Source organism: Crocuta crocuta, unplaced genomic scaffold (genome assembly GCF_008692635.1).
Source record: "Crocuta crocuta isolate KB4526 unplaced genomic scaffold, BGI_CrCroc_1.0 scaffold15, whole genome shotgun sequence".
NCBI classification, from domain to species: Eukaryota; Metazoa; Chordata; class Mammalia; order Carnivora; family Hyaenidae; genus Crocuta; species Crocuta crocuta.
In genome coordinates, this window is record NW_027530508.1 from 2991292 (window position 1) to 3018690 (window position 27399).

Here is a 27399-nt window from a genome sequence, read left to right on the forward strand (position 1 = left end):
GTGTTGCCTGGGTTGAAGTGTGGCAAGCAAGAGACCGCACTATGCAGAAAGAACCTGCATCCGTTGTGAAATGAAATCAGAAATCTTGCAAAAATTGTATTTCAAGAAGTTGAGGCCAATGATGGGGGGAACTGCTGGCATCACAGGCAAAGCCTCTGGGTGCCTTGAGATGGAAAAAGAAAAAGAGAACTCATGATGCTCATCATTCCATGGGCACTTCAAAACAGAACATGTTGTCGGGGCGCCTGGGTGGCTCAGTCGTCTAAGTGTCCAACTTCAGCTCAGGCCATGATCTCGTGGTTGGTGAGTTTGAGCCCCATGTTGGGCTCTGTGCTGACGGCTCAGAGCCCGGAGCCTGCTTCGGATTCTGTGTCTCCCTCTCTTTCCGCCACTCCCTTGCTTGTGCGCTCTCTCTCTCTCTCTCTCTCTCTGTCTCAAAAGTAAATAAGTATTAAAAATTTTTTAAAAAGGGAGAATACATTGATTGAAAGAGGCCCCTGTGAAAATTGATAGGACATTCAAATAATTTTTCAATTACCTCTTAAGGATGGTGCCACAAAGGTGAAATGTGCAAGTGCTGTACGGATTCGTTGGTACCGCCATGCCAGGTTTGGGAGAAAATTATTTTTACTTCCTGACACTCACAGCACTTCTTCCTTCCAAAGGTTGGTGCATAGTTGTGGTTATATTTTATATTTAATTAAAACATAAATTAAACAAAATTAGTGTCATGATTGAAATTTTTTTTAATGTTTATATTTATTTTTGAGAGAGAGAAAGAGACAGAGTGCCGGGGAGGGGCAGAGAGGGAGAGGGAGACACAGAAGCAGAAGCATCTCCAGGCTCTGAGCTGTCAGCACAGAGCCTAACAGGGGGATCGAACTCGTGAACCGCGAGACCATGACCTGAGCCGAAGTCGGACATTTAACCAACTGAGCCACCGAGGTGCCTCTCATCATCAAAATGCTTTTCAAGCTGAAGTTTCAACCCAATTTTTCCTTGCGAACTCTTATGAGATTGGGGCCTGTTTTGCGTAGGCTCCTTCTGAGTGGCTTTTTGTTGCTGTTTTCCGATACCGCGTAGCATTCTCTGTGTAGCTCATTTGGTTTTGTGGGGATTTAGAGGGGGCCACACATGGGCTGCTGTTCTGTGTGTGGAAACAGTGATCATCCGCCGTGCCCGGGTCTCTCTCCTCTGGACGCTGCCTGGACGCTACACAGCAGGAGAGCTCACTGGAGTCAAGAAAGGGCATCTGAGCCAGTCCCTCCTTTCTGTGGTGGTTGTCATCCTCTAACGCCCTAATACTTGCTTGGGGGTTCCTTCCTCTGGCCAAACGTTCCTGGAAATCACCCCAGTTACCAGCCTTCCTCCATCGTGAGCACTCCCTCTCTGGCTCCTCCTCTTTGCTTGGGAATAATCCTCGCCTGTGTGCTGAAGGGGAAAGGCAGAGAACAGANGAATGTCACCAACCATGAGATCATGACCTGGGCTGAAGTCAGACGCTCAATCGACTGAGCCACCCAGGTGCCCCTGTCCCACCCATTTGTTTGTTTATTTATTTATTTATTTATTTAATTTTAGTTTGTCTCTGCATCTTTATTTTTTTAATTTTTTTCTTTCATAGTTTATTGTCAAGTTGGTTTCCATATAACACCCAGTGCTCATCCAAACAAGTGCCCTCCTCCACGCCCATCACCCCATTCCCCTCCCCCATCAGCCCTCAGTTTGTTCTCAGTATTAAAGAGTCTCTCATGGTTTGCCTGCCTCCCCCATGGTCCTCTGTTAAGGTTCTCCTGATCCACTTATAAATGAGAACATATGGCATCTGTCTTTCTCTGCCTGACTTATTTCGCTCAGCATAACACCCCCTAGTTCCATCCATGTTGCTACACATGGCCAGATTTCATTCTTTCTCATTGCCATGTAGTATTCCATGGTATAGATAAACCACCTCTTGATTCATTCATCAGTTGATGAACATTTAGGCTCTTTCCATGTTTTGGCTGTTGTTGAGAGTGCTGCTATGAACATTGGGGTACATGTGCTCCTATGCCTCAGCATTTCTGTATCCCTTGGGTAAATTCCTAGCAGTGCTATTCCTGGGTCATAGGGGAGTTGTATTGTTAATTTTTTGAGGAATCCCACACTGTTTTCCAGAGGGGCTGCATCACCCATTTTTTAAGCATCACTGACAGACATGATCGATCTGGATGGGCTGAGTATGAAGGAAAGGAATTTAGGAGACAGATGCCCTTTGTTCCTTCTAGTTGCACTGCATAAGGAGTTCCTGTCTCTACCTTACACCAAGGGTTGAAATCTGCCTTAACTAGACCTGTGAAACATGATTTGACCTTAGACAATTGCATAATTTAAGAGTTTGGAAAGAGATGGAAAGTGACTCACACAAGTTCTTGCATTTGGCTGTGGTGTCAGTCCGGGGACCACAATCTGGATCTCCCTGCCCTTGATTTAGTGTTAGATGCTGTGCCCATATGAATTCTACTGAAATATATAAGGTTGTATCATATTTAAGAATCTCTTGAATGCTGAGAACAAACTGAGGACTGATGGAGGTGGGGGAAAGGGAAGGGGGGTGATGGGCATGCAGGAGGGAACTTGTGGGGATGAGCACTGGGTGTTATATGGAAACCAATTTGACAATAAACTATTTTAAAAAAGGAATCTTCCAAATTTTCCTCATTATGAACACATTCTACTGCACAGCTGAAAACCCAGTTGCAAAGAGCTCTAGAAGTTATTAAATCATGACTTCAGAAGCCAGGAATCATAAATGCATATAGCCTTAAAGCTGGGGTGTCTGACTTGCATGACAGTACATCAGGCTGTGTCTGGCGTGATCCCAGCTTTGCTCTTTGTGACCTTGGGCAGGTTACTGAACCTCTCCAAATCCTAGCTCCTTCCTATGTAAAGTCTCAGTATCTTGGAGTCATAAAGGCATAGAGTCTGAGAATCTTAAAATCTTAGAATTATCAAGTCATGGAGTGAGTTACCTGACTCGTAGGTTCTTAAATGGTATTTAATGTCCATCTTTGCATCTTTCATGGCCAAAGTGGGGAAAAAAGAGAGAGAAAGATTTTGAGGCTTTCATCAACCCCGTTCGTTCTTTCATCCATGCGTTCATCCATCCAACCATGCATCAAGCATGCACTCAATGCACACCCTCATTCAGCCATGCATTTATCTATGTGGGAACCTATTAACAAGCACCTGAATCCTCCTCTGGGGCAGCCCTTGGGCAGATGGCCACCTTCAAGGAGCTCCCTGACTCCCACAGTGGACTTCCTGTAGTAATTGTCTGCTTTCTCCGGGCTGTGTCAGTTCCCCCTACAGTGAGACTGTCCCAATCTTCACCCTCCTCGGACTTGGTGGTGGTTACCTGCCATGTGCAGAGATTCTACCCACAGAGAATGCATCTCACCTGGATAGAGAACTGTCGCACGATCAAGGGAGCTGAGCAACTCACATGCAAGCAGAATAGCGATGGGACCTACACCCTGGAAAGCTTGCATCTGGTGAATGTGTCAGGGCAGCGGTCTGAGCAGGTGCTCACCTGTAAGGTGCAGCATGAGGACCAGCCTTCCATCCAGGCCAACCTCATCCTGTCTGTGGAAGCACACGGCACATACAAGCCCCTTGGAAGCTCAGGTAAGTCCACCTCGACTGCTCTGAGCAACTGGGTCACCTTTGTCTCCTGAGTGAAGTGAGGTCTTTAAACTCACAGAGCCGCATTTGCTGTCTCCTTCTGCCCATTGGTACTTAGGTCCAGAGATGCCTGCCCTTATCTTTGTGGCTTTCCTTCTGGGCTTCAAGGTGCTGCTGGTGATGAGTTTCATAGTCACCTACATCTGCAGGTGGCAGAAACTGTAACAGGTGAGTTGGGGTCAGGTCTCGGTACATAGGGATAGAGGTCATGGTCACCATCATGGGCTAGCAAGAGGAGTCTAAGGTAAGTCCACTGTTTCATACTGTGCCTCCCAGGGGGTCCGGCAAAGAAAATACTCTTGTTTTCCCTAAATGTCCATGGGAAATTTCAGAGGCTTCCAGATCTCATACATCCCGCAGTGCCCTGGGGTTTCAAGGTTTTAAATGAAGTCCCTTGGAATACTGGGTGGGGATCTGAGATGGGGAGGTGGGATGAAGGTCAAAGCTTTGAGCCCTAAACTCCAAAGAGTTCCCCCATGTACTGTAATATATGTCCGTTTAGACATATTTTGGAATGAATTAGAAAAGTGTTACTAATATCTACTAATGTAGCCCATTGATGGACTGGGAGGCTCAGACTACTAGCAAGCACGGGTGTGAGTGTGGGGGAGTTCAGAATACAGACAGAGGGGCGGGGGTGTAGTGAGTAGGGGTCTTATTTCTGATCTACCATGAATCCAGGCATGCAGAGTGCCCACCACATATGTGCTCAATAAGTACTTGGGGAATTAATACAAGCATGAATGAATGAGTGAATGAATGAATGATTTTCCACAACCACTCCTGGATGCTCTGCAATTCATTGCCTTTCCCTCTGTCCAAGAGGCTTACCTTGGGGGAGAAGCTGCCACCCCCTCTTCTATCCTGGACATGCTCCCTTCCTCGCGCCCTCCTGGTGTTTCTTCTCCCTGGGCTTCACAGCTCCGTCGAGGACAGACCTTGGTCTGAGGGGCCCAGGGACCCTGATGCATTGCAATTCAAACTGGCCCTGCTTCTGCCCAAAAGACAATCAGATGGGTCAAGAAAACATGGTTTCCATTCTGTCTGTGATCAGGAACAACCCTTAATTTTCAGAGCACATTTCACTTTTGTTTTTTCTTTTTAACATGTGAATTGCAGCATGGTTAGCACACAGTGTTATATTAGTTTCAAGTGTACAATATGGTAATTCCACAATTCTATACGTTGCTCACTGCTGATCACCATTAAGTGTATTCTTACTGCCTTCACCCGTTTCTCCCATTCCCCCTTCCTCCCTGGTAACCATCAGTTTGTTCTCAACAGTTAAGAGTCTGTTTGTTCGTTTGCCTCCTTTTTTAAATTGTTCATTTGTTTTGTTTCATTTCTACATATGAGTGAAATCATATAGTATTTATCATTCTTTGACTAACTTATTTCACTTAGTGTTGTACTCTCTAGCTCCATCCATGTTGTTGCAAATGGCAAGACTTCATTCCTTTTTATGGCTGAGTAATATTCTACTGTATATACACATATACAGTATATATAAGTATATATATCCCACATCTTCTTTATCCATTCATCTACTGGTAGACATTTGAGCTGCTTTCATATTTTGGATGAACACATCTTACTTGTATACACACCGTCAGCAAGTATGATTTTATTTATTTTAACACCTATATGTTTTGAAATCACTATATGGAATAGGCGTATTTTTGGTTCTGAAATATATATAAGAAATATATAAGAAATCCTTGGTCTTTACCATCCTATCTTTGAAAAATATTAATATATTGAAGATATGGTCTCCTGTTTCTTTTAAAAACACTGTTTTGAATTTCATGTTTATCCATCTCAGATTGGGTTTTAAAATTTTACAACGTATTATAAATCCTTAAGGAATATACAATTTTAGTTTGCATGTTCTAAGTTTTATATAAATGCTGTTGTACTGTATACAGCACTCTGGAACTTTTATTTTTAATGGTCAATGCAGCATGTGGGATTTCTTCATTTTGATAAACGTGCTCCATTTTATTGATTTCCCACATCTCTATGGGTCTCTGTTATAAGAATATTCTAGGGGGTCCTGGATGGCTCAGTCGGTTAAGCATCCAACTTTGGTTCAGGTCATTATCTCACTGCTCATAAGTTTGAGCCCCATGTTGGGCTCTGTGCTGACAGCTCAGAGCTGACAGCTGAAACAGAGCCTGTTTCAGATCTATGTCTCCCTCTCTCTCTGACCCTCCTACCCTCAGAAATAAATAAATAAACATTAAAAAATATTGTAAGAATATTCTACAACTTAGGGATGGCTCTCAGGATGGTATTAAAGCTTTATCTGCTGTTCGGGTAATACAACTTTGCAATGAGCATTTTTCTCTCTGTTTCCTTGGGCACAAGAGGGAGAGTCCCTCTTGTTCCTCTGCTGTGGTCCACACAGCAGCAGTATTAGTATCATTTGGGAGCTTTTCGAATACAAAAAAAAAAAGCTTTTCATTTTTGATGACTTTTTTTTTCAAAAAATTTTTGAAGCTTTCATTTATTTTTGAGACAGTGAGAAAACACAAGCTGGGGAAGGGCAGAGAGAGAGGCAGACAGGAACCAAAGTGGGCTTTGTGTTGACACCAGAGGGCCCGATGTGGGGCTCAAACTCACAAGCCAAGAGATCATGACCTACGCTGAAGTCGGATGCTTAGGCGACTGAGCCGCCCAGGTGCTCCAATTTTTGATGAAGTTTTGCTCTTTCTATTTGTACCTTTTTTTTTCTTTAATTTATTTCTAGGAGAGAGAGAGAACGTGAACAGGGGAGGGTTAGAGAGAGAGAGGGAGACACAGACTCTGAAATAGGCTCCAGGCTCTGAGCTGGCAGTCAGCACAGAGCCCGACGCGGGGCTCGAACCCACGAACCGCGAGATCATGACCTAAGCGAAAGTCAGCCGCTTAACCGACTAAGCCACCCAGGCGCCCCTATTTGTATCTTTGATCTAGTTTTATTTTTCTCAGCTCTGTGTGTGTGTGTGTGTGTGTGTGTTATAAATGGTAGCTATCTTATATTTTTTTCTCTCATTGGGATAAATTATTCAGCACTCATTGATCAGCACAGCTGCCTTTGCCATAGAGCAACCCAGTCCATAAATGTGTGGTCCATTTGATGATGTCTTATTGCCATTGACCTATTTGTTTATATCTATCAAACCTCCCCTCCCTGTGAGTCACAGGGTTAAACATACAGCACAGGAAATTACAGTCAACAGTATTGGAATACATTGTATGGTGACAGATGGTGACTACATTTACCGTGGTGAGAGTTGCATAGTGCATAGAATTGTCATATTACTATGTTGTGCACCTAAAACTAATATAGCACTGTATGTCAACTTTAATAATAATGATTTTTAAAATATTAAAAAAATAAAATGTGGCCTGGTATAAAAAAAATAAGCCCATACATAATACATACTTGGCCAAGTGATTTTTGACAAAGGTGTCAAAGCAATTCAATATGGAAAGGACAGTCTTTTCAACAAACGGTGTTGAAAAGAATTAAATATTCATATGCAAAAAGAAGAATCTTGACCATTTCCTTAGAACATATACAAAATTTAAATATTGTCTTAAAATAATATTACCTTATAGAAATATTATTATACAATACACACCAAAATACTAAGAACAAATTAATTTGGTTACAGGGATCATAGACCTAATTTTTTTTTAGACCTAAATTTGAAACCTAAAATTGTAAAGCTTCTAGAAGGAACCATGGGAAAAAACCAAAACTACATCTTTATGGTCTTGGGTTGGCAGAGACTTTTTAGGTAAGACACGGGAAGCACAATCTATAAAGGAAAATATTGATCCATTTGATTTTATAAAAATTTAAAACTTGTTCTTCAAAAGATACTATTGATAAAAAGAAAAGGAAGGTGACCGACTAGGGGAGAGTATTTGTCAAACAAATCTATGCAAGGACTTGTATCCGGGACAGAGGTGGACAAGTTACAGCCGCCTCTTTGTGCAAGTCAAGTTTTATGATCTGTGCCTTCTTTTAGGCTGAAATGTCAGAGGGAAGTGATTGCTGTCCGGACCTGACAACCCACGAGCATAAAGCATTTACTGTCCGGCCATCTAAGACAAAGCTCGCTGACACCTGAGAGACAGTATTTAAAGAAGTTTAACAACAAAATAGCAAGAAGACAAACAATCCCATTTTATAAGCGCATAAAAGATTTGACTGGCTGCTCCGCCGAAGAACAAAATGTAAAATGCATTAAAAAAAAAAAAAAACAAAAAAAAACCCTGCTCTATCTCTATTAGAACAGCTTTATCACACGTTTCGATCCCTCTTTAAGGCAAACTTTCCACCTGGTTCTGTTCCTCAGAACAGCCGGGGCTCTCCTTGGCCCACGTGCATGTCAGAATCGCTTTGTCAACTTTCATTATAAACACTTTAAAGATTATGATTTGTTTTCTATACTCATTTGGGTGCACTGACATCTTCCGATATGGGGTTTTGCCACTCATGGATATGAGATACCTCAATTTCATTTTTCCTTGATGACTTTTAATTCACCATTTTACAGAGCTTTTTGTTCCCATCATGGTTCTTATGCTTCCCTAATTAGAGCTATCTTTAATACTTTCCAGTTTATGGAATCTTTAAAAATTATTATTATTGTTTGCACTGGGTTTGGAGCCTTTGTATAGGATTGTAATTGAGTTTTGAACATTGATCTTATACCCAGCAAGCTTATCAAGCCTGTATTACTGCTTATCGTGTGGACATTCTTTTATGTGTAGCTCTTACTGATCTACTCAACCAGATTAGATTTCCCCTTTATTAAAGTTACATATGCACATGGTTTAAGAGACAAAGAATCTATATTTCTACATATTAAAACCAGAATCTCCCTATTTTCCCCTGTCAGAGGCCACCATTTTCCATTCTTTTAATTGATTATTTTTAACTGATTATTCTAGATATCATAGCCAGATATCATATAGCATGCTTACATTGTCCCTTCTAGACACCTCCCCTGTATGCATTATTCACTGACATGCGCTCTGGTACTCCGGACCCCACGCCCCATGTGCATATTTCTTCCCCATCACCATAATATGTTAATCTTCGATAATGTCATAGTCAGTGTCCACATTATTGCGACAATAGCATTGTGTTCTACAGCTCAATCTTGTAACATTCCCAGCTTTTGTTTGTGTCTTTCCGCTCACTTGTAGTTTGTGTAACCAGCACCATATTCAGGGTACAGAACAATTCCATGGCCACAAAGATTTCCCTTGTGCTAGCCTTTCATCGTGCCCACCAGCCCCACCACACCAAACCTCTGGCACGTGCCCATCTGTTCTCTACACCTTCAAGAATGTTGTGTAAGTGGATTCATACAGTGTGTGACATTTTGAGAGTGATTTTGTTCACTCAACATAATGCCTTTGGAAACTTACAAGCTGTGCACATGTAAATAATTCATCCCTTCTTATTGCTGAGAAGTATTTCCTGCTGTGAATGCACTATAGTTTGTTCAAGCATTCCCTTATTACTGGACATTTTGGATGTTTCCAGTCTTTTGTCATTACAAAGAAAGCTGTTCTAAACATTCCCACATGGGTTATTGTGAGGGTTTGGTCTTTATTTCACTCAGATAAATGCCTGGGAGTGTGACGTCTGGGATCTATAACCCACTTCCTCTCCTGAAAGAGGAGAGAGAATGATACGAGCACATACAACTTCTTTTTTTTTTATTCTAAGATTTATTTTTAGGTAATCTGCATGGGTGTGGCCCAAACCCAGGACCCCAAAATCAGGAGTCACAGGCTCCATGGACAGCCAGCCAGGTGTCCTAAACACATACAACTTCAGAGGCCCACGCTGTACTGTGCATTTGGGGGAAATGTTACCAGTTGTGACATAAAGGCTTGGAACGGGGAGGCATTTCTGGAACAGACCTCATTCAATCACCAAGTTTGGCAGGCTGTGGTGAGCCCCTTCCTTCTTCCTGCTGAGAGGCTCCAGGGCGTGCTTACAGGATCACTTCTAGACATCTCCCTTGCAGTTTGGCAGGCTGGAGGAGAATGAGGCCATAAGCCAGGCACTCCTAAGTGGCCCGGGCCCAGGAGTTTGGGACACAGCCCCCAACTACAGATCCGCCTTGGCCTGGGGCTCCCAAGTGGGGAATCACCTTGAAGACGTCAAGATGGGGGGAGGGGCCTGCTGGAGGGGGCAGAGGCCCCATGCAGGGAGGAAGCATTATCTCTCTTGCGCCTCTTCACTCTCTCTGAAAAGAGAAGACAAGAACCTCTCACCAAATGAGGTCTTCTCTGTTTGACTTCTATTTCACAATCTAGAAGCAGGTCGTGCCTCACAGTCACATCACTCCATCATGTGAACTTCCTCTTAATTATGGGAAGAGGCGGGCTTTCCTCTCTACAGAACAGAGGCCCATTCTCCCCAGCACACACTTTTGCACAGAGCAGGGTCTCCAGGCCTCCACGATGTCGGCCCCTGCCTCTGGGTGCCACCTGCCTCCTTACCTGCTGCTGGCTGTGCTGTTGGGACTCACAGGTAAACATTGCCTTGGGGTACAACCCTCTTTCCCTGCTCCCTCAAGCTCATCCATGTCTCTGGACATTAAGGGCCTCCAGGTAAGCACAGGTGTACTATCCAGGGCTGCCACAGAAGGCCAAGGACTGGGTGTCATCTGAGAGCATGAAATCTGGGATGTGAGTATTTCCTCTATGGATCCATCACCTGCAGCTGGTTACCAGCGGTAACCAACACACTTGGAAATGCATGTGTCTGTTATGTCCTGTGATCTTTGTGTCCACGGTAGACATTTCTGTCCTCCTAATTCACAGATAAGCAAAGAAGACACAGAAAAGTCCAAGATTACTCAGTGGTGAATGGTAGGGCTATGATTTGAACTCAGGCAGTCTGATTCTGGTTTTTGTGGGTCTAACCATTGCTCTTCTCAAACCCTATGGCCCCATGTCCATCCCATGAGATTTCTGCAGATCTTCCAATGGGTATAGGAAGGGTGAGTGTGGGGAAGAGCATTTGGGATTTGTTTCTTTAGGGCTCTTCTGTTTCCTGAGTATATGTAAGTGGTTATTTCCCCCAAGTCATCTTCAAGGGAAATGCAGCTTCTCATTATAATTTCCTGAGAAATTCTCCACTGAAAATAGACTGCAGGGTCTCAGAAAGGGATCACACTGGGAAATACACACATCACACCAATATTTACTGGTAGCTACTGGGTGCAAGGACTGTTACAAGAGCTTAGGGCATCCTGGTTATTAAAAGAGAGAAAGTAGTTGCCCCTGTGGAAGTTATGTTGTAGTGGAAAAAGGACAGGAAACAACAGACATACCAAATAAATAAATAACATAGTATATTAGAAAGTGATGAGTGTTAAGGAAAAAACATGCTAGTATAGCTGGCTAAGAGAATGAGACACTCATCAGAGTGGGATGTATTTAAAGAGGTATCCTGGGTGGGCATCACTGAACAGGGAGATTATAGGAAAGATTACAAGAAGTTGGAGTGTGAGCCATGTGATTTTCTGGGGAAAGCGCCTTCCTGAACAGCACAGGAAAAGCATTAGAGTAGAATCCTCCTGTTCCGTTCAAGGATTTGGGCTTTCACTCTGAGTGAAATGGTTGCTATTGCAAGGTTTTAAAGACAGAAGTGACATGATCCACCATGAGTTTTAATTTATTCTAGCATTTGGTTGAGATTAGACATCACAGGGCACAGATGGAAGCAACTAGAGCATTCAAGAGTTCATTGTGTTCATGCAAACAAGGAAAAGCAGTTTGCACCCAGACAGCAGCCAGGAGAGAAAGGGAAGAGGTCAGATTGCAGATGCATGCAGATGCGGAGCAAACAGGATCTCCTGATGCATAAGATTTGGGGTGGGAAAGAGAGGTTCCCAAGGGCTTGGACCTGAGCGTCTGGGAGAATAAAGGTGCCTCATCGAGATGTACAAGGATGTGGGGGAAACTGAGGAGTTCAGTTTGGGGCGTGTTGGCAGTGAGAGGTTTACTTCTATCTATGAAAATTGTTGAGTAGCTCATTGGACATAGAAATCCAGAGTTCAGGGCAAGCCTGGGCCAGACATGGAAATATGAGGATTATAGATACACAGATGGCACAGCTTATACCTTTCCCTGGTTCCTCTTGTTTGTTTTTTGAAGGTTTTTTTTTTAACATTTATTTTTGAGAGAGAAGGACAGACATTGTGAGCAGGAGAGGGGCAGAAAGAGAGGAAGACACAGAATCTGAAACAGGCTCCAGGCTCTGAGCTGTCAGCACCGAATCCAATGTGGGGCTCCAACTCACAAACCGTGAGATCATGACCTGAGCCAAAGTAGGATGCACAACCATCTGAGCCATCCAGGTGCCCCCAGACTATCATTGCTTATTAATGCTTATTAAGGCCAAATAAAATTCTGAACATATATGTGTGTGTGTATGCATGTATGTGTGTGTGTGTATGTGTCTATATACACACATGCATACATACATCAACATTTTGTTTATCCACTCATCTATGGATAGACATGAATTTTTTCTGCTACCTTTCAGTTATCATGAATAATGCTGCTATGAACATGGATGTGCAAGTATCTGAGCACTTACTTGTAATTTGCGGGATATTTACCTAAGAGTGGAACTGTTGGATCATATGGTAAATTCTTATATTTAAATTTTAATGAAAACACACTGTTTCCATGATGGCTACACCATTTTGTATGTCTACCATCAACATACAAGTGTTTCGATTTCTCCACAGCTTACTCAATCCTTGTTTTCTAATTTTTCATTTTCTTGTATTTTGGTTTTGCTTTCTTTTGGTTTTGATAAAAGTCATTCTCAGGGATGAAAGGGTATCTCATTGTGGTTTTGATTTTCATTTTTCTAATGACTAGTGATGTTCAATATCTTTTCATGTGCTTACTCACCGTTTGAATATCTTCTTTGTAGAAATGTCTAGTCTAGTTCTTGGTGATTTTTCAATTGGGCTATTTGATATTTTGTTGTTGAATTGTGGGAGTTCTTTATTCATGCTGGTTATTAATTCTTTCTGAGACATATGCTTTGCAAATATTTTCTTCCATTCTGTGAGTTCTCTTTCGCTTTTTTTCTGTTTATTTATTTGTTTTGAAAGAGACAGAGGGTGCAAGTGGAGGAGGGGCAGAGAGAGACAGAGAGAGAGAGAGAGAGAGAGAATCCCAAGCAGGCTCTGCACTGTCAGCACAGAGCCTGGCATGGGGCTTGAACTTATAAACTGTGAGATCATGACCTGAGCTGAAATCAAGAGTTGGATGCCTAACCGACTGAGCCACCCAGGCATTCCTCTTTCACTTTTAATATTGTCCTTTGCCACGCAAAAGTTTTTAATTTTGATGAAGTCCAATTTACATATATTTTTCTTTTGTTATGTGTTCCTTTGGTTTCTTAGCCAAGAAATCATTGCCAAATCCAATATCATGAGTTTTGCCTACACTTTTTTCTCTGAGTTTTACAGATTTAGGTCCCTTCATCCAGTTGAGCTCATTTTTCTATATAGAGTAAGATGAGTGTTCAACCTCTTTGTTTGCATGTGGATATCCAGTTTTCCCAGCATCCCATGTTGAAAAGATTACTCTTTCCCTCATTGGTCTTGGCACTCTTGTTGAAAATCTTTAGACCATATATGTAAGCATTTATTGCTAGGCTCTCTATTCTATTCCATTGCTCTATATCTCTATTCATTTTCAATATTGCAGTACTCTATTATACTATCTAGTAGATTTTTAAATCAATAAATGTGAGTTTTCCAACGATGTTCTTTTCCAGGATATTTGGTGATCTGCATCCCTTGAGATTGCATATGAATTTTAGAATGGGCTTTTCTATTTCTGCAAAAAAAAAATGCCATGGGGGTTTTGATAGCAATTGTATTGAATCTGTAGATTGCTTTAGGTAGTATTGACATCTTAACAATATTTAGTCTTCCAATGCATGAACAAAGGAAGGTTTTCTATTTATTTATGTCTTCTTTCATTTCTTTCAGCAATGTTTTACACTTTTTGGCGTAGTTGTCTTTCATTCCCATGTGAAAATTTACTCCTAAGTATTTTTATACTATTTGATGTTAGTGTAACTGGAATTGTTTGCTAATTTCCTTTTTTAATTGGTCACCACTCGCGTACAGAAATGCACTCTAATTTTTACCATGTTTAACACTTTATTTTTAAATATAATTTATTCTCAAATTGGCTTCCATACAACACCCAGTGCTCATCCCAACAAGTGTCCTCCTCAATACTCATCACCTACTTTCCTCTCTCCCCCACCCCATCAACCCTCAGTTTGTTCTCCACGTTTAAGAGTCTCTTATGGTTTTCTTGCCTCCCTATCTGTTTGTAACTTTTTCCCCCCTTACCCTCCCCCATGGTCTTCTGTTAAGTTTCTCAAGATCCACATGTAAGTGAAAACACATAGTATCTGTCTTTCTCTGACTGACTTATTTCACTCAGCATAAATACCCTCCAGTTCTCTCCACGTTGCTGCAAATAGCCAGATTCCATTCTTTCTCATTGCCAAGTAGTATTCCATTGTATAGATAAACCGCATCTTCTTGATCCATTCATCAGTTGATGGACACTTAGGCTCTTTCCATAATTTGGCTATTGTTGAAAGTGCTGCTATGAACATTGGGGTACATGTGCCCCTATCCATCAGCACTTCTGTATCCCTTGGGTAAATTCCTAGCAGTGTTATTGCTGGGTCATAGGGGAGTTCTATTTTTAATTTTTTGAGGAAACTCCACACTGTTTTACAGAGGGGCTGCACCAGTTTGCGTTCCCACCAACAGTGCAAGAGGGTTGCTGTGTCTCCACATCGTCACCAACATCTATAGTCTCCTGATTTGTTCATTTTATCCACTCTGACTGGTGTGAGGTGGTATCTCAGTGTGGCTTTGATTTATATTTCCCTGATGAGGAGGGACGCTGAGCATCATTTCATGTGTCTGTTGACCATCTGGATGTCTTCTTTGGAAAAGTGTCTATTCATGTCTTCTGCCCTTTTCTTCACTGGATTATTTGTTTTTCAAGTGTGGAGTTTGGTGAGTTCCTTATAGATTTTTGAATACTAGCCCTTTATCTGATATGTCATTTGCAAATATCTTTTCCCATTCTGTTGGTTGCCTTTTAGTTTTGTTGATTGTTTCCTTTGCAGTGGAGAAGCTTTTTGTTTTAATGAGGTCCCATAGTTCATTTTTGCTTTTAATTACCTTGCATTTGTAGATGTGTTGAGTAAGAAATTGCTGAGGCTGAGATCAACGAGGTTGTTGCCTGCTTTCTCCTCTAGGGTTTTGATGGTTTTCTGTCTCATTTTTAGGTCTTTCATCTATTTTGAGTTTGTTTTTGTGTATGCTGTAAGAAAGTGGTCTGGTTTCATTCTGCATGTTGCTGTCCAGTTCTCCCAGCACCATTTGCTAAACAGACTCTTTTTTCCATTGGATACTCTTTCCTGCTTTGTCAAAGACTAGTTGGCTATACATTTGTGGGTCCAATTCTGGGTTCTCTATTCTATTCCATTGGCCTATGTGTCTGTTTTTGTGCCAATACCATACTGTCTTGATGATGACAGCTTTGTAGTAGAGGCTAAAGTCTGGGATGGCAATGCCTTCTGCTTTGCTTTTCTTCTTCAAGATTGTTTTGGCTATTTGAGGTCTTTTGTGGTTCCATACAGATTGTAGGATTGTTTTTTCTATCTTTGAGAAGAATGCCGGTGCAATTTTGATTGGGATTGCATTGAATATGTAGATTGCTTTGGGTAGTATTGACATTTTAACAATATTTATTCTTCCAATCCATGAGCATGGAATGTTATTCCATTTCTTTGTGTCTTCTTCAATTTCCTTCATTAAGTTTTTTATAGTTTTCAACATACAGATCTTTTACATCTTTGGTTAGGTTTATTCCTAGGTATTTCATGGTTCTTGGTGAAATGCACTTTATTTTTGACTGTTGATTTTGGGGTTTTTTTCTTCCAAGATTTTATTTAAATTCAAATTAGTTAACATATAGTGTAGTATTGGTTTCAGGAGTAGAATTTAGTAATTCATTACTTACTTACATAGAATACCCAGTGTTCATCACAATAACTGTGCTTCTTAATGCCCATCACTCATTTAGCCCATCCCCCCACCCACTACCCCTCCAGAAACCTGCAGTGTTTTCTATAGTTAAGAGTCTCTTGTGGTTTGTTCTTCTTCTATTTTCATCTTATTTTAGTTTTCCTTCCTTTCTCCTATATTCATCTGTTTTGTTTCTTAAATTCCACATATGAGTGAAATCATTTGGTATCTATTTTTTTCTGACTGACCTATTTTGCTTGGCATAATACACTCTAGTTCCATCCACGTCATTGCTATTGGCAATATTTCATTCTTTTTTTTTTTTNCCCAGGCAATATTTCATTCTTTTTGGTGGCTGAGAAGACATACAAATGGCTGACAGATACATTTTAAAAATGCTCAATATCACTCATCACCAGGGAAATAAAAAACAAAACTACAGTTAGATACCACTCATACCTGTCAGAATAACTAAAATTAACAACTTAGGAAATAACAGATGTTGGCAAAGAATGCAGGGAGAGCGAAACCTCCTTAAACTGTTGGTGGAAATGTAACATGGTGTAGCCATTCTGGAAAGCAGTATGGAGATTCCCCAGAAAGTTAAAGATAGAGCTAGCTACCCCGTTAGCCAGCAATTGCACAACTAGGTATTTATCCAAAGTATACAAGAATACAAATTGAAGGGCACTTGTACCCCAATGTTTATAGCAGCACTATCAACAATAGCCAACTTATGGAAGAGCCCAAATATCCATCGCTGATGAATGGATACACACACACACACACACACACACACACACAGTGGAATATGGCCATTGATTTTGTATCACACAAATTAGCTGAATTCATTATTAACTCTAACAGTTTACTTTTACATGTGGAACCTTTAGGATTGCTACCGATAAAATCATATCATGTGAAACTCGCCCTTTATCTGATATGTAATTTGCAACTATCTTTTCCCATTCCATCGGTTGCCTATTAGTTTTANAGGAACTTAACGGAGCACCATGGGAGAGAAGAAGGGAAGGGAAATAGTGGGGGAGAGAGAGGGAGGCAAACCATGAGAGACTCTTGAATGCTGAGAACAAACTGAAGACTGATGGGGGTGGGGGAGGGGAAGCTTGGTGATGGGCATGGAGGAGGGCACTTGTGGGGATGAGCATTGTGTGTTATATGGAAACCAACTTGACAATAAACTATTAAAAAAATCATGTCATGTGAAAAGAAAGATAGTTTTTACTTATACCTTTGCAATTTGAGTGCTATTTTTTTTCTTGCCTAATTGCATTTTCTGGAATTTCTAGTATTGTGTTGAATAGAAGTGGTGAAGTGGGTATCCTTGCCTTGTTCTTGATCTTAGAGGAAAAGCTTTCAGACTTTTGTCATGAAGGATGATATTAGCTATAGATCTTTCATATATGACTATCATTTGTGTAAGTTTCCATCTATCCCTAGCGTATTGTTTTTATCATGAAAACTGTTGACTTTCATCAAATAACTTTCTGCATCAAATGAGATGACTTTGTGTTTTTTTTCTTCATTCTATAAATGTAGCCTATCACATTGTCTGATTTTCATATGTTGAGTCATCCTAGCATTCCAGGAAGAAATTCCACTTGGCCATTGTGTATAATTCCTTTAATGTACTGTTGAACTTGGTTTGCTAGTGTTTTGTTGAGCATTGTTGCATCAATATTCAGGCAAGACATTGGTCTGTTCTTGTAGTTCTTGTGGTGCCTTTATTGGCTTTGATATCAGGATAACACTGCCCTAAAAATGTGCCTCAGAATAACCCTGAATGACTTAGGAGTCTTCCTTCCTCTTTAATTTTTTGGAATGGTTTGAAGAAGGTTAGTGTTAACATTTCTTTAAATGTTTTGAAGAATTAACCAGTGAAACTACATGGTCTTGGGCTTTCCTTTATTGAGAAATTTTTGATTACTGATTCAATCATCCTACTAGTGTTAGTCTATTCAGATTTTCTGTCTTCAAGATTAGTCTTGATAACTTGTGTCTGTGTAGAAATTTGACCATTTAATCTAAGTTACTCATTTTATTGGTGTATAATTGTTTGATGTACTCTTTTAGAATCCCCTTTATTTCTATAAAATGCCTACTAATGTCTTTCTCTTTTATTCTGGTTTAGTTCATGAAGTTTCTCTCTCTCTCTCTTTCTCTCTCTTTTCTTTTTTGTTAGTCAGTCTAGCTAAAGTTTTGCCAACTAAATAGGTCTTTCTGAACATTTACTCTTGGTGTTGTTGATTTTCCCTGTTGTTTTTCTATACACGTTTTATTTATCTCTACAGTAGTCCTTTTTATTTTCTTCATTCTGCTAGCTTTGGGTTTATTTTTCTCTTCTCTTTCTGATTTTTTAAGGTCCACAGGAGTTCATTAATTTGTGATCTTTCCTCTCTTTAAAAGTAGGCATTATAGCCATAAATTTCCCTCTAGCGCTGGTTTCACTGCAGATTGTAGGTTTTGGCAAGTTGTGTTTCTATTTTAATTCATCTCAAGGTGTTTTCTAATTTCTCTTGTGATTCCTTTTTTGCAGTTTTAATTTTTAAAGAGTATGTTGTTTTATTTCTATATTATTTGAGAATATTCCATATCTACTTCTGTTGTTGATTTTGAGTTTTATTTCACAAACTGTTTACCAGTTCATGCTTGAAGAGTCCTTCTTCTAGATTCCAGTAAATTGCCTGCTCATTTAGGCTGTGTGATGATGACCCACAAAGCGTTATTTTTATGGTAACTGCTTTCTGTAACAATCCCGGAAGGCATGCATTATAGACAGAACAATGGCCCCTCAAAGAGGTCCATATCCTAATACCCAGAACGTATGAATAGCTTTCTGTATACGGCAAAAGAGATTTTGCAGAAGTGATTAACTGAAGACTGTTAAACGGGGAGATTATCCTAGATTATCAAAATGGCCCAAATATATTCACAAGAGTCCTTATAAGAAGGAGGCAAGGAAGTCAGAGAATGAAAAGTGACAATAGAAGTGAGAATCTATAATGAAAGGAAGTTGGGAATAATGAGAAAAGGATTGTGGGTAACTTCTAGAATTTGGAAAGACAAAAACACAGGCCTCCAGAAGAAATCGAGCTTGGCTGCCCCTTGATTTTAGTCCAGCAACACCAATTTGGACTCTTAATCTTGAGAATTATAAGACAGTACATTTATGCAGTTTTGGGGCACTGCATTTTTAATAACTGGTTACAGCAGCATTCAGAGACTAATATAATATGATGGTAGTATAGGAAAAACCCCAAAGGTTTGAAACACTGTTTTACTTCTCATTTAACTACATGTTTATGGTGTGTTGAACAGCCTGCACATCACTGTCTCTCAAGTATCCAGGATGATGGAACAGACCCCAGCATGTGCATTGCATGCGCATGTGCTTGTGGAGGAGGGAAGTTGATCCATAGAGGGTTCTAGAAGTTAAATGCACAGCCCAAAAAATACATTCATCACTCAATTCACACACAATGGTCTAAAGCAGCCTGATGCTCTTGCTGAATGCAAAGGGTTCAGAAAATGTAACACTCCTTAAGGCCAGCAAGTGAACAACTAGAATCATAGGTGAAGTATGAAGCTTATAGAGAGGGCTGAGGCACTCCCTCCTGCTGGGTGCCACATCACTCAATCTGTGGTTTAGTGTCCTCAGCTGTAATAGGGTCCCATGTTACAGGCTCATCATGAGGGTTATGTGCCGTGTACATGCAGCATGCTGAGCTCAAGGCTCACTCATGGTGTGCACTCGGTCAGTGAAAGCTGTGGTGGATAAACACTTGAGAAGACAGACGAGATCACACAAGGATAAGAAACACCTGCTTTGTGTTCCCTCCAGGTGTGGCAGGTGAGGCAGAGCTGCAGGTGATCCAGCCTGAGAAGTTGGTGTCTGTGGCAGCCGGAGAGACGGCCACTCTGCACTGCAACTTGACCTCCCTGCTCCCCATTGGGAAGGTGGAGTGGTTCAGGGGGACGGGGCCAGACCGGGAGTTAATCTTCAGCTCCAGAGGAGGATACCACCCACCGCCTCGAGTAATAAATGTTGCAGACACCACAAGGAGAAACAACACGGACTTTTCCATCCGCATCAGCAACATCACCCCAGCAGACACGGGAACCTACTACTGTGTGAAGTTCCAGAAAGGGACCCCTGATGTGGAGTTTAAGTCTGGACCAGGCACCCAGGTCACCGTGAGTGGTAAGTATGGCATGGACCTCCTTCGTCCCCTGGTTGTGGCAACAAGTCAATAAAAAAGCCCTCCACTGTCTGAGCAACAGATAAGAATCAGGCGCTGTGGTCGGTGCCCCGAAACAGCCCCTTTCACGGATCAGGGAGGTTGAGGCCTGGAGACGCTGTGCTATTTGTTGAAGACCCCGTGGCTGGTAAGGGTGGGGAAATATGGAACCTCAGTCTGTAGGCTCTAAGCTCTTCCCTTTTCTAATCCTGACCAGCCCTCTGGTTCCAGCGATGAGGGACTGAGAGGCTGAGTGACTTACCCAGTCACAAGGCCTCACCTCACCCCTGCCTCTGGAGAGACCTCTCCTCAGTGTGGCCAGTGTTCCCTTTACTCCACATTTACTAAGCACCTGCTGTGTGCAGGTTCTGCTCTGGTTGCTGTGGGAGTGGCAGGGAACAAAACAGACAAAGCCTTTCTCTGTGAAGCTTATGTTCCCTTCCTTTCCAATGAGGACAAATGCACCCAGGGAAGGGACGTGGGACACTGTCTTTCTTTCTTTCTTTCTTTCTTTCTTTCTTTCTTTCTTTCTTTCTTTCTTTCTTTCTTTCTTTCTTTCTTTCATCTTCAGAAAAGTCACAGTGAGAAGCAGCACAGGCTCATGGTTTACTGATAGCCCAGTTTGGAGAAGATACCAGAGGGTGGGTATTTGCTGTGGGTCTGTCCAGAAAACCCTCATACAATTCAGGGACTAAATCATATAATAGCAACTGAGTCTTCCCACATCCTTTGACTATAGGCAGGAAAAGTGGCTTTCCCGATTGTGCAGGTATTACAGAAGTTCCCAGTGGTGCATCCTTTGTCTAAGCACCACAGCTAGTAGCTGGCTCCTCCGCCAGGCAGATATGTGCCGCTAGTAGATTGTTTCTTCCTCTTCCCCAAGCTTTCCATTCAGGTGAAGCCCTGAATGAGAACAGATGAAGAAGGAGGAGCCTGGGGGGCACCAGGCAAGATGCTGTATCTTCATCATGAAAGCTACTCCTCGTCACCAAAGCTATAAGGAGGGACCTCCTCTTCCCTGTTAGAGATAGGGACACTGAGGCTCAGGGGATCTTACCTGAGCAAGCAAAAAGAGCCATGATTAAACCTGAAGCAGCCTGAGCTGCTCTTTGCACACTCACTGTATTGGTCAAAGTGGGAGAAGGCTCCAACCTTCTTGAAAATCTTGCATTGTTCTCTTAAAATGTCCCTGCCTCCCTGTATCAGCTTCCTATTGCTGCTGTAATAATTAGCACACTATTAGTGGCTTAAAATGACACACATTCTTTTCTTCCATTTCTAGAGGCAGAAAGTCTACAATGAGTTGGCAGGGCTGCGTTCCCTCTGGGGACCCTGGTGGGGAGTCTGTGTCCTTGCTGTTCCACTTTGAGGTTCCTGTTCCAGACTACCCGCTGCTGTGGTCAATATGCCTCCTGCTGCCTCTCTCCTGCCTCCCTTCTTCACTTGTAAAGGTCTCTGCGATTACGTTGGCTCCACTCTGTTGTCCAAGATAATGACCCACTCAAAACCCCACCTAATGCCCACAAAGTCTCTACTGCCATGTAAGGTACCATATTCACAGACTCTGAGGGATCTGAGCCAATCACCCTAAGTCCCAAGTCAAACATACTTTGAAACAGTTTCCTATAATCTGTGTCCTGCTGTGCAGGGCATATTTCAATATTTTCTAATTTAAGTTGGATTTAATATTGGCAGTGGGATTTGTAAACAACTCTCAGGCTCCTTGGTCAGCTCCTTGTTGTCTTCGCCTGCCCTTTCCTGCAGCTGGTGAGGGTGGGCAGGCAACAGCGTAAGCGACTGAGTTTTTGGATTTGGTGATTTTTCTCTTTTGTCTCCCAGAGATTTTGCAGTTTGGGCATTGCTCTTCAAGGGCTATTGAGAGCCAGGTTTCCATAGGATTTACTGTCCTTTTATTGCTTTTTTTCTTTGGGTTTAGAAGCTGTATTCAGAGATGAGTAACTAAGATGCTGCCTTGTCCTCAGCAGACACAAGTGGCCTGAGGGCTTTGAATGCCTTGTCCCCAAAGTCTCTACCGCACATCTCAGTATCTGTCTCCCATGTTTCCCCACCTTGGCCCTATTCTGACAAAGAGGTGCACTGAAGCTGAGAATTCAATTCTCTCTGCAGCACTGATGCTCTGATGAGGATGGTGGGCCCACTTATGTCCTGAGCTTTTTCTACCCTCCAGCTCTAGGAGGTGTGAGTCTCCAATGTTGCCCAGATGTCTTCTTTCACACATGACCTTTCAAGTGTGATTCTTTGGTCTTAGTTTGCATTGTCTTTCTCTGAAGGGTTGATGCCCATCAACACCCATCCAATTCCACAGTTCTCATAATTACCAGCTCACTTCCAGATTACCAGGGCACTCCCATCCTCTGCTTACATCATCCCAGGTCACCACTGTGAGCTTTTAGCAGTGACAATATCAGGGAAAGCTGGGATCTTCCTCTGCTCCTCTGCCCACCAGGTTGGGGACCTCTTAGCCTCTCAGCTGACTGAGACCCAGGTGTGTATCTGCACATTACAGCTGGGTTTCCAGACCCCTCCCAGACAAGCGCCACAAGTCAACTGTCTTGGGAAGCAACCTCTAAGTTATAGGAGAAGGGGGCAAGCTCACTGTGGAGTGCTGTCTGATGCACACGCGTGTGAGACAAGGAAGGAGGCAAGACTGGCAAAGGGAGACATTGAACACAATATAGCACAGAAGAGTCATACTTGGACAGAGAACAGGCGAGCTGGATGCCATTTTTGACTTTTTTAAATGGAGCAGAGGGGCAAAACCTCTGTACCTGCTCTTCCTCCAGGCCTCTGCTATAGGCCGCCCTCTAGAAGCAGGTGCAAACATGGGCAATGCAGCTCTTTAAACTGAGAAAAAGTACAGAGGGCCACCCAGCTGAGAGCTGCTGTCCTCCAACACATCAGGGGTAAAACTGGTAGTCTCTGCCTCTCCCTCTAAGATTATTCCATGTATTTAGAAAACTTACTTGAATTTCTTGATGTAAGTCTAAGAGCAAAAGCAGTAGTTGTAAAAAGGCAAAGAATCTGAAGCTGTGCATCCAGATCCAATGATCTATGTGCAACAGAAAGATGGGACCTGATGTTGGCACTGGGGTCTGGGTGGGCAGGATGATGTTTGAAGCCCATTTCCTTACCTCTCTAGGGTGTTGTCCAGGAGGCAGGTCACCCTGAGGTCTCCTTCAACATGTGAGAACACGGGTTCACTTAGGTCCGTGCATGGAAGGAAGCAGGCCAGCCTTGCACCTCACTCACCAAGACACTGTCCTCACTGTACTTGAGGCTGGGCTGATACTGATTCCTTGACCCTGAGAGGTTGGGCATGTCTTGGTCCAAAGACAAGGTCTCAGAGTCATCCTCTGGGACAGCAGTGAGGAATTTCCCAATCATCTTGTGACTCTCCATGAACCAAGAGCCTGTTCCTTTGTCAGAAAGATGTAAGATCCGCCCTACTGGGTGTGGGGACCAAGTCAGTAAAGCTCACTTGCCAGTTACTGAGTGCTCATTGTCTCCATCTCTTCCCTCAGAAAGAAGAGCTGGCATCCTGGGAAAAGGTGAATGAAATGAAGTACTTCTTACCCTGAGATCTGCCTCAAGCCTCTCACAGGGAGATTCATGAGCTTCAGAGTGTTGATCTAAGGTTCCCTTAGATGGAGTAAGTGGAGGCCCCTGGGAATGGACTCCTGGATCTCTCTGTAATGTTACATCCTGTTCCTTCATTTCCAGACCTAGAACTCTCCACTCCACTCCTGGTGGCTTTCTACCTGGGCCCCAAGCTGCTGCTGCTCATCATTGTCTCTGCCATCTATGTCCACAGGAAGCAATGGATTGACTGTGATTTATGGACGAGGAGGGCAGGGCAAGGTCCATCCCAGGAGGAGCCAGGTCAGCGGGAGGGGCAGCCCACAGGTCACACAGGGTCAGTGCCCACCTGGGGTAAAGAACGGGTGACACACCTCCCTTCATACCCTCTGGAGCCTCAGGGATCCCTCTGGGAGTTTCCTAACTTCCAGGAAGACTGTGGGGTCCTGCAGGAAGTGGGTGGGGTCAAAAGCTGTCAAAGGATATGCACAGAGTCCTAGGGCTTCTCAGAAGGAAGTGTGTAGAGCCACTGGATGAGGGCCAACTGAATGGGAAACCCCTTGGAGACCATCTATAGATTACTAGGGCACAAGGAGTCCACAGTTAGAGGAATGCTGATAGGTGACCACTGGCTGCTCTGGGGGCAGCTCCCGTTCTGACCCTCTGGGGGACAGACTGGAGGGTTGGGGGAGGAAATCAAGACCCAGGGAGGAAGGCTGAGGATGCAGAGTCAGGGGCTGCCTGTCCTCTCACAACAGGTATCTCGGGACAAAAATAGCACCAAGGACATAGGAGACACAAGGAGAACATTTCTGGAATGGTGAGCAGATCATAAAATGTGAACATGGGTCCACAGCTCCTTCCTTGCTCCCCTGCTACATGCCACCCTCAGTCTCTGCCTCCTTCCTTCCCTGAGAGGCCCAGACTAAAACAAGGAACAACTAGAAGCTTCTACAACCCTGCTCCAAATGCCTGTTTCCCCAGAGACCCACCTGCCCATAGTTCCTGATGCTCCTTCTCACCGTCCTTGACACCCCAGAGCTCAGTCTTCATACCTGGGTCTGAGCAGGGGGCATGGGAATGTGCTCTAGGGGCTGACACACGGGTATCTTCCTAAAATGTGAGAAACAAGTCACATGTTCATGTACCAGTCTATCTTTCATCCAGTTCTTGGGGACTGTGGCCTAAACTACACACTCAAGGCCATGCTCTCATGGGTCATTCCTGCCAACCCCCACACTCACCAGCCTGGGTAAGGTTCTCTAAGCCTCCTGAATGCAAATGAATCCTATCCTGGTTTGAAGAAAAGTAAGGATTCTCCTTCCTCTTTGCCTACATGTCCCTCTACTCAAGCCCACAGGGGAATATTTCCTTCTCTCCCTGTGATGGGAACACTAGCTCTTCTGTCACCTTCATCCTTCCCAAACCCCCCACCCCCCACTCATGTACCTGTGCTGACAGTCCAGAAATAAGGACCCTCCATGATTTCCTTCTTCATATTCCATGTTCATTTCTGCCTTCATAAAGCTCCGTCCAGTGGCAAGATGGTAGATGTTAAACAATCCACTTCTCAGAAAGAAAAAGAAGCCTGATTTGTAGTGCTTGTTGATTTCTGTGGTGTCTACACTTCCAATGTGGCCAATTTCAAGCTACCAATGTTTGAACAACTGGCTTGAAAAATTCCTGAAAATCTCTCAGGTGTGAGTGCAAGCCTCCTCCCACACACCAGTGGGCTCCACCCAGAACCTGCACTCTGCTCACTCCTGAGCTGCTCCCTGGTCCAGGCCACCAGCATCCCTTCCTGGACCATTGCTATGTCTCTAACAGACTCTCCACTTCTAGCCACAGTGATCCTATGGAAGTGGAAGTCAAACTGTATCCCTCCTCTGTTTTTTCCCCCTACAGATATGCATGCCTCAATCTCTCCCTCTTTTAAGCTCTGCTGACCACTTTATTAAAAGCACCTTCCATAAACTGTCCCACATAAAATATCAAGTCCACTCTCTCCCTCTGTGTTTTCACAGCTCATCCCCAAACTGAGTTGTTTCCTAGAACTTAAGATCAGCTGACACAGTAAATGGAGACAATGCTCCCTTTGCACAGTGGTACGGGACCACAGCAATGATGGTGCAGCTGTAAACATGCGAAGTGATCTCAGTAATCACTGGGAAAAGTAACAATTTTTCTGTGACCTTTAAAAACTTTTTTCAACACATTGGAAAGCCTTGAACTATCAGTTAGCAATGTATAGGGACATGAAAAATAAAACAGTAAAACTGTTATTCATTTGGTATATGGTCGTTGGAAACATTAGAAATGTTGAAAAAGGAAGTGTTTTATCTTTTGTAAAGACTTATCTAGAGTAGTTTGCAGTGTGTTTGTCTTCTTCTAACTGCAGTCTCACTCCTTTCTCAATTGGGATCAATTTCTAACACTCCATCCCTTGCATTTCCAATGCTGCAATATCTTTACAACATTAATGTGAATATATGCTGGTGTCACTCCCTCCAGGACATTTCCCACCCACCCCCCTTTCTCGGATACATGGTAAGTTTGCCTTCACTTTGCTTCTCTGCCTGCATATCTAGACTCTGGAAACACTCTGTAAACCATGTCCCTGACACTATTCCCATGAAAGTCACCATGGCTTCATGAACCCCTCCCACACTGTTTGAATTTCAGCTCTAGCCTCATCTTTCCTTGTTTCTCCTGTGCACTTTCAGCTTTGTGCCCACTCCCTTCTGCCAGTTTTTCACTTTTGTACAATGTCACCCAGGCTTATCATGGGAAGACCAGGAGACTACACAATCACCTGCTTTGCTATTGTGGCAAATACACATCACAACCCAATGATCATGGCACCCTGATCTCACACTTCCAGCTTCCTTAACAGTGAGAAATAAGTTCCTGTTGTTCAAGGCATCTAGTTTACAGCGTTTTCTCCTAGTAGCCAGCCCAAGCCAAGACAAAATCTAGATAAATTATGGACTTTGCTTAATAATAATGTACCAATATTGGTTCATTAAATTATAACAGATGTAGCACAGATGTACTGTGCTACTGTAAGATGTTAATAAGAGGGGAAACTGTGCATCTGTATATTGAAACTCTGTATGATTGTTGTAAGATTTTTCTAAATGTAAAACTTTCACAAAATTGAGTCCAATAAAAAAACTTCAACATCTCGTCTCAGCTCTGTATCTTCTTCTTGCACCCCCTTGGGGACACTGCAAGGAAATGAATAGTGGGGGGATTGTGTCTTTATATACAGGTTTTATCTCACTCCAGTTCTGAGGTTCCTTCTCTTCCTTCCTCTGTCCTCTGCCAGAGCTCATTCCAGAGCAAGGTACTCAAGGATCCCAGGAGCTGCTTCTCAGTCCCCATGACAGTCATCCCAAACATTTCCAAGTAGTAAAGCCCAAGTTGGTCCAAGTGTGCTCAGAGAACTCTGGGCCCCTGGGTGAGTGGGGTAGTTTTAGGACCTCAAGTGGGGGGCAGTTAATCCATGTCCTGAGCCCAAAAACAGAGTTGGAAGGGGCTTTTCATAGCAAGGTAGATGCAGTGATGAAGCAGGTCTCAGGAGGTGGCCCTCACCCGTTACCCTCTTTGGGATGGCCTCACCTGAGGAGAGCCACAATGCCCAAGGTCATGTCTGGTAACCAGCCACATCCAGTGACTCTTCAACATGGGGATGTAAAGGCTCAGCC

The 27399-nt window shown here is 42.9% G+C and overlaps 1 protein-coding gene across 3 annotated transcripts; it reads left to right on the forward strand.

Moving 5' to 3' along the window:
• Positions 1 to 10180: 10180 nt before the first annotated feature.
• On the forward strand, positions 10181 to 26874 carry LOC144233915 (signal-regulatory protein beta-1-like). 3 transcript variants are annotated; one of them, XM_077766998.1, is made up of 6 exons: positions 10181 to 10270; positions 19699 to 20058; positions 23638 to 23664; positions 23837 to 23995; positions 24451 to 24512; positions 25717 to 26874. In XM_077766998.1, the coding sequence occupies exons 1-5, from the start codon at positions 10201 to 10203 to the stop codon at positions 24468 to 24470; spliced, it is 636 nt and encodes a 211-aa protein (XP_077623124.1). In that variant the 5' UTR covers positions 10181 to 10200; the 3' UTR covers positions 24471 to 24512; positions 25717 to 26874. The 3 variants fall into 3 exon arrangements, with proteins under 3 accessions (XP_077623124.1, XP_077623123.1, XP_077623122.1); XM_077766997.1 differs by having other exon boundaries at positions 24451 to 26874; XM_077766996.1 differs by having other exon boundaries at positions 23837 to 26874.
• Positions 26875 to 27399: the final 525 nt, after the last annotated feature.

Coding starts and splice junctions, on each gene's coding strand:
- LOC144233915 (XM_077766996.1), top strand. CDS start 10,201: ATGTCGGCCCCTGCCTCTGGGTGCCACCTGCCTCCTTACCTGCTGCTG. Junction 10,271..19,698: donor TGTGCTGTTGGGACTCACAG/GTAAACATTGCC, acceptor TGTTCCCTCCAG/GTGTGGCAGGTGAGGCAGAG. Junction 20,059..23,637: donor CACCCAGGTCACCGTGAGTG/GTAAGTATGGCA, acceptor CTCTTCCCTCAG/AAAGAAGAGCTGGCATCCTG.